Source organism: Mytilus galloprovincialis, chromosome 14 (assembly GCF_965363235.1).
Source record: "Mytilus galloprovincialis chromosome 14, xbMytGall1.hap1.1, whole genome shotgun sequence".
NCBI lineage: Eukaryota > Metazoa > Mollusca > Bivalvia > Mytilida > Mytilidae > Mytilus > Mytilus galloprovincialis.
This window is the reverse complement of record NC_134851.1, coordinates 25,013,229-25,020,931: the sequence shown is the minus strand read 5'-3', so window position 1 is coordinate 25,020,931 and position 7,703 is coordinate 25,013,229. Positions and strand designations below refer to the sequence as shown.

General features: G+C 36.1%; 1 protein-coding gene across 1 annotated transcript; it reads right to left on the bottom strand.

The window, feature by feature from the left end:
- Positions 1-4,361: 4,361 nt before the first annotated feature.
- Positions 4,362-7,463, bottom strand: LOC143059407 (uncharacterized). Its single transcript, XM_076232896.1, has one exon. The coding sequence runs from the start codon at positions 7,461-7,463 to the stop codon at positions 4,362-4,364; it is 3,102 nt and encodes a 1,033-aa protein (XP_076089011.1).
- Positions 7,464-7,703: the final 240 nt, after the last annotated feature.

Sequence of the window (7,703 nt, the reverse complement as noted above, 5' to 3'; positions counted from 1 at the left end):
AATGTATAAAATACCCATTTAACAAATTGTCAGCACCAGGCGATTTGTTACATTTTAACTTCAACAAAACTTTACATACTTCTTCTTGAGTAATAGACGCATCAATTTCGTTATACACACATTCTTGGTTATCAGCTTCAACATCATCGTTTATATTAGGACTAGTTTCAGCGGTTAGGTTTTTGAAATGATTTTAAAAATTTGACAACTTTAAATTACAATTAGTGTTCTTCTTTCCTTTTTTAAATACATTAAAAAACTGTTTCGGATTATGTTTTCGCCAATAGTCAATTTGGTTTCCTTCATATCTCAAGTAATTTCGTTTAACGCGATTTTTATACGATTTGTAGTTCTTTTTTGCCTCGATCAGAATTTGACGATTCAAATTATTTCTGTTCCTATTGAAACGCCTAATATTACATTGATATATATATTAGACAGTTCTTTGCATCCATCGTCGAACCATGATTTATCTGGCAGTGAGTTTTTATTGCTTTTAATGTTCGTGTCATTCCTTTTAATACAATAACGTTTTTCAAAAAATGGTTTGAAGACAGTATTCAATGTTTCAGTAAGTTTTATAACAGTATTCTCAATACTTTGTTCTGTACACACCATTTGCTCAACGTTACTGCTCATTGTGTCCATATTACTAATCAAACTAGTTTTCATTTCCGTAATTTTGTCCGGATCCCATCTGTATGTGCTGTGAAAAATATTATTATCACTTGAATTGAACGTTTTTTTACCAGAATCGGCTATTTCAAGCGTTAAGCGAACCGGTGCATGATCAGACCACATATTAAAGTCCATAACAAAAAATTCATTTACAAGATTTAAATAGTTTTTATGTATCAATGCATAATCAATAACACTGGATCCCAAATGGTTATAAAACGTTAATTTTCCTATTTTGTCACTAATTGATCGACCATTACATACCCGGAGTCCAGTAGATTGGCAAAGACATAATAGTTTCCTTCCGAAATTGTTTACTGTTTTATCCTCAGAAAATCGAACCTGTTCTTCGTCATCACTATCATAGCTGATAAAATTATCAATGGTATTTTTAACCGTGATGTTAAGTTCATCGTTTTTTATAAAATCTGATTTAATACCTATTCGACTGTTCCAGTCACCAATAGCAGCAACAGGGCCTAAACTACTGTAACTTGCGATGTCTTCAGTAAGACAGTCATAAATATCAACATCATATTTGTCATAAAAGATGTTATTTTCATGGGGTACATATACAAAACATATATAAACATCATTGCTTTTATCAAAAAATAAAGTTTTGTCCACCTTTACCCATATAACAGTATCATGAGAAATTTTCAATATTTCTATATGCTTTTGCAATGATTTGTTGTACAAGAGGACCATTCCACCACCTTTACCTTTTTTTCTTGGAAAACAATTGATTAAAAATTTATTACCAAAAATTTCATCAGTTATATCAGTATTTTCATCAATCCAACATTCAGATAAGAAAACAATATCATTCTTTACAAAATTTTGAACAAAATCTGCATTTTCAAGCTTATTTTTTAATGAGACATGAGACAATATTAAGCTTATGCCTAACCTCCTTTGAATCCTATGATTCAACAATCCCTTTTGGTTTGTACAAAACATTGTTTATGTAGAGTTTATTATAAACTATTCTAACAGTGTGTCCCTCATCTTTATTTTTCTTGAAAATAGGATACAGTTTTTTTCCTTTCAGCAATATATTGAAGACTTTGGTTATAAGCGCATGAGAAGAAAGATAAAATAGATTGAAAAAAAACGCAACAGTTTTGATTGATATTTGTTAAATCATTTCGACACATACGTCCATTTATGTGTTTATACACTAAACGTATAGTTCACATTTTAAAAGGTAAAATAATTTGATAAAGATTTTGATTTAGATATAAGAACAGAAGTTGAAACACACAATCCCGCAGCTATGATGATGATTTAAAAAGATAAACATTTATTTTCCCTTAAAGCAACAATATCAATCTAATTTCAACCGGTTTTTCGAAATATTGGGGCACGTCCATTTTCTGCTTCTCTATTAAATCAAACATGTAGGGAACAAGTTGTTGTCCGAAAAATAAGTTGACAATATAGACATGTCACGTAATCAGTCGATCTTGTGACATCTATCTAGATAACCGTATTACTCTGCAAAAATGACATATGTCGGTAAGTCAACAACGTATTTCTTCAAAATGACCATTATATGACAAATTTACAAAATGCAAGTTTGAATTGTTTGTATTGTGATTTCAAAATTCAAAATAATAGTCACAATTTACCAATTTCAATGGATTTCATTTTGGGTATATTTCTTCTTGTATACAATGCATTCATTCTTTAAGAAAATAGTATATTAATGTGTAGATATTTTCGTGTAACCAACAGATAAGCTGATCAGTAATATTACATCAAGTATCATAATAAGAATAATCGCATATTCATTTTGATGAATAAACAACCGATAAGAATGAATATTCACTCTTCATCAGTGTTTATAAATACATTTTGTTCGTTCCATATTTAAAAAGGCAGTAATGCATTGTGTTTGGTTTATAGTTATATTTGTGTTTTTCTAGTGAACAAGCTATACTACAAATGTAAAATTAACAGGCATACGCGGTTTCGTCCTATTTGGAAAAAATCACATTTACTCCGATTTTGTGTTTTGTCCATGGATTTATGAGTTTGAACAGCGGTCAACTACTGTTGCCTTTATCTAAAAAGGAAAAATAGACTATACGCAGGCAGGTTAATGCAGTTTAAAAAAATTTAGCAATGATTTTCGGTGTTTGCATCGCAATCTAAATCTGACGTCATTTTTCTAACTATTCGACACGTGATTGGCTAGAACGTTCCGTCGACTTCAAATTTGAGCTTGTCACCAACAGCTGATCGGGCACCTTGTTATGATAGAAGTCAGTGTCTTCAGTTCGACAACAACACGTTAATATAGATGTGAGTTGCTTATACTTTGAGGTAAATTATTTTAGCCTTCTTCCGAGGATCTTGGATATTCATTTCATTCACGATTATGAATGTAGTCTGGAGAGAAAGCTGCATGTTTACTTAAAAAATTTGGTTATTTACAAGTTTCTTTATCGGGACTCCGGGATTTTTTTCTGATTTCGGGATGTCGGGATTAAACTTATTTAAATTCGGGACCTCGGGATTTCGTGTTTTTGAGCCCGGGATTTCGGGATCAGGACCCTTCCTATCCCCCCTCATGATTGCATGACTGTGTGCATCATACTTATGCTTCAGTCTGTATTTAATAAAATTGTGTAAGCATTCACATGAGATTTTATATGTGAGAAATATTATTTATTATCATGGCCATAATTTATTAACAACTTAAGGTTTTCATTTATGGTTTTAAATCTGATGCTAAGTCATTATAGTATCATTTTAAATCATCCCTTTTAGTGTACATTTGAATTTGTTGTCTTTACTTGTTTTTTTTTCTTGTCTTTTTTTTTATATATAGACATAAGATTAAATTAAATATGTACTTTTAATATTGATTCACTATAATAATGTGTATCTGAAGTAAATGTGTGTTTGTGTAAATCTTTTCAAATTTTGACACACTTGTTATAAAACAATTTACATCAACAGATCAATATTAATTGTGTAATTATTGTAACTTCTTTTGCAGATTGATTTACAACTGGCACATATAAGTTGACAGTTAATGCATAAAGAGTGTGGTTTCTATGATATGAGGTCTACACAATTAAATGTAAGTATTTATTGTAGTATAATGAATGATTCCTGCTAGGGTCCTTCAGTTCTATATTTTATATACCATTTTCTATAATCTTTATATCTGTTTTGCTCATTATTCTCTATTCTTTGTATTTTAACACACCATCATTCTCTTTTGTTATCAGTCTTCTCTTAATATGCTGAGCCTGACTCAGCTAGTATAACCAAGGGACTGTATCGCAATCTCGGCAAATTATAAAGAATAACAACTTGTGGGTGAAGATTGTAGATTATAATTCCACCAGAAATGATACAGGAGTTTTACAGAGCGTGTATTGTTTGGTAAATTGACGGTGATTTGTCACAATATCCACAGGAGTAGTTTTGTCGTGGCATCCATTTGCAATAGACAGGTGAGGAAGAGAAAGTAAGCACTAGTGAAAATACGGACAAGTCGAGATTATTTCCGGAAAATATGGATGTCTGAAAATTTAATCCAATAGACTATACAGTTAATATAATTGCGAAAGTGATCCAGAATACTCCCCGTCTGAAATCTACCTGATTTCACTATTCCATAACACATATGAATGTCAGTATATGAATCCAAAAATATATACATATAATTACACAGGGTTGTTCTCTATGAGAAGAATCATGTCCACGATAGGGCGTGTGTAGGTTGTGGCTTTTCCATTAACGATTACTCGAACTTCTGCTTTTCGGACATGTTCGTCTGAGCTTTTTAATGAGTTCACTATAATTCCAACGGGCCATTGGGTACGGCAAAGGTTTTTGTCCTTTAGAAGAATGACGTCTCCATCGATGAGATCACGGCGATCTTCGGTCCATTTTCGTCGTTGTTGTAGTAACGGCAGGTATTCCTTCCTCCAACGGGACCAGAAAACACTGGCCAGAGCCTGCACTCGTCTCCATTCGGCAAGACAGAGATCTCGTTTGTCGAATTCCCCAAGATGGTCTGAAGTGAAAACGTAGTTGGTTTTCTGTGTCAATAACATAGCCGGAGTTAATATTAACGGATTCTCTGGATCTGTAGACACCGGTACCAGAGGTCTAGAGTTCACTATTGCTGAAACTTCTGCCATTAGTGTGTTGAGCACATCATGTGTTAGGCTTCTTCCGGCTGCGTTAAGAAGCATAGAATCAAGAATTCTCCTAGTGATACCAATCATTCTTTCCCAGGCTCCACCCATGTGGGACGAATGCGGCGGATTGAAGATCCAAATTGTATCAGAATTGTACAGAAAGTTATTGAAGGGTCCATCTTCAACGTTGATTGAGTCAATCTTTAAATCGTCGATTGCGCCGATAAAGTTCGTTCCACGGTCAGATCGGAAAATCTTAACTGGGCCTCTTATAGCGGTGAATCTCCTGACAGCGTTTATGAAGGCTGAAGAACTCATTTCCTCGATTAATTCGATGTGAATAGCTCTTGTCACTAAGCATGTGAATAAAATTGCCCAACGTTTTGAGTTGGCGTATCCACCACGTGTTTTACGTGAAACAATTGTCCAGGGTCCAAAGGTGTCTATTCCAACGTTAGTAAACGGAGGTGAAGGTTCAAGACGGTCCTCTGGCAAATCAGACATGATTTGATACTCGGTTTTTCCTCTGAGTTTGCGGCATGTCACACATTTGTGAATAATAGATGAGATCAAGCGTTTTGCTCCTACGATCCAAAATCCTGCGGATCGAATCGCTCCATCTGTGAAATGGCGACCTTGATGTTTTATCTTGTTGTGGTAGTGTCGAACTAATAATGTCGCTATATGATGGCGTCCAGGGACGATCAATGGTTTCTTTTCACGGAGGTTTAAGTCAGATTTGGCGATACGGCCTCCTACTCGTAATAGTCCTCGTTCGTCCAAAAACGGATTAAGGTTGGCTATCGGACTCCGCTTGTGAATTTGTTCCTGACGTTTAATGCAATCTATTTCATCTCCGTAAACCTCATATTGAGCAGATATTAAGATGAAATTTTCGGCATTCGAAAAGCCTTCCAGAGAAGTCACTGGTGCTGTCTGTTTTGACCCGTGTAAACGGGAGAAACGTTCCAAAAAGGCTATCGCTCGCACAAGTGATGTCCAATTGGAGAATCTGTTGAATCTATCAGTTCCGATACCTTTATGCTCAAGTGTGGCAAATGTTTTTGCAACATTAACAGTTGCACGTATTTCTCCATCTTCCTCTGGGTCTATTAGCTGATATATGTCCTCAGAATTCTTTTGTTCTGAGAAAAGAAGTTGTCTTGGTCCTAATAACCATTCGCTGCTATGAACTTCGTGAGCAGGTACGGACCTTGTTCCCGAGTCTGCGGGATTACGGTTAGTTGGTACATAATTCCATTGACTTGGAGAGCTAAATTTTCTTATTTTCTCTACTCTATTGGCGACATAGATAAAGAACCTTCTTGTCTCGTTACTGATGTAGCCTAGGACTACTTTACTGTCTGTGTAGAATTTTACGTTGTCTATATGTAAATCTAAATTATCCATGATGGTCTGTGTTATCTCGACTGCTAATACTGCAGCAGATAGTTCAAGGCGTGGAATAGTATGACCACTTGTTGGTGCAACTTTAGCTTTCCCAAGAATGAAACCTATATTTGGTTCACCACTACTGTCGGTCGTGCGTAGATATGCAACAGCTGCTATGGCTTTTTCTGACGCATCAGAGAAGACATGTAACTCCTTTGTGGTGGTTTTGCTGAGATACGGCACGTAGGTACGTGGAATGCGCAATGTTTCTATAGCAATTAGAGTATCTCTCCAAGATTTCCACTCAGCTGCTGTCTCATCAGAGAGAGGTTGGTCCCAATCAACGGTTTCTGATACTATTTTCCTTAATAGGAGCTTGCCTTGTATAATTACTGGAGCTAAAAATCCAAGAGGATCGTAGAGACTGTTTATCGTTGATAAAATTCCTCTCCGAGTGATCGGTTTGTTTTCTGATGATAATTGAAATAAGAAGTTATCAGTGTTTACGTCCCAGCTGAGACCAAGACTACGTTGTAGGGGTTTGCTGTCGCATTCTAAGTCTAGATCTTTAAGATTTGAAGCCAAATCACTGACATGAAATGCAGACATAACTTCCGCACAATTAGAGGCAAACTTGTGAAGGCGTAAGTTTCCATATTTTGCTAATGCTTGCTGTGTGTCCTTCATGAGCTTAACAGCTTCCTCTTTAGTAGGACATGACGTTAGACCGTCGTCGACATAGAAGTCTCTTGTAACAAAGCTAGTCACGTGACTGCCAAACTCTTGTTCTGATGCTTGCGCTGCTTTTCTGAGTCCAAGCGTAGCAACGGCAGGTGACGGACTATTTCCGAAAACATGAACTCTCATGCGGTATTCGACAAGGTTCTTCTGTAGGTCATTGTCTTTATGCCATAAAAATCTCAGATAATTTCGGTGGTCTTTTCTGACAACAAAGCAGTGAAACATATGTTGAACGTCTGCAGTAACTGCGACCATTTCTTTCCTGAAACGCAGCAATACTCCCAAGAGATCATTGGTCAAGTCTGGACCTGTAAGCAGGACGCTGTTAAGTGAAACTCCGTTACATTTGGCGGAAGAATCAAACACACCTCTTATCTGATCGGGTTTCTTCGGATGATAAACACCAAACAATGGCAAATACCAGCACTCCTCATGTTCGTGCAATGGTGGAGCGAGCTCTGCATGATTATTATCTAAGATTTTACTCATAAATGTAAGAAAATGTTCCCGCTTCACTGGGTTTCTATTCAAGCCTGTGGTCTGTTGCTTGGCAATGGCTGTCTTGGCACTCGGAACGGTAACGGTGCTATCCAACTTCCTTCCGAGTCTCTCACAAATTCGTTGTCCATCTGCTTCATGAACATTTTGTCCTCATATGACTGTCCAGGCTTATCATCGTCCTTTGTTTTTTCAAAGAGTGGCGATTGTAAATCTTTCGTTACAGGGTCT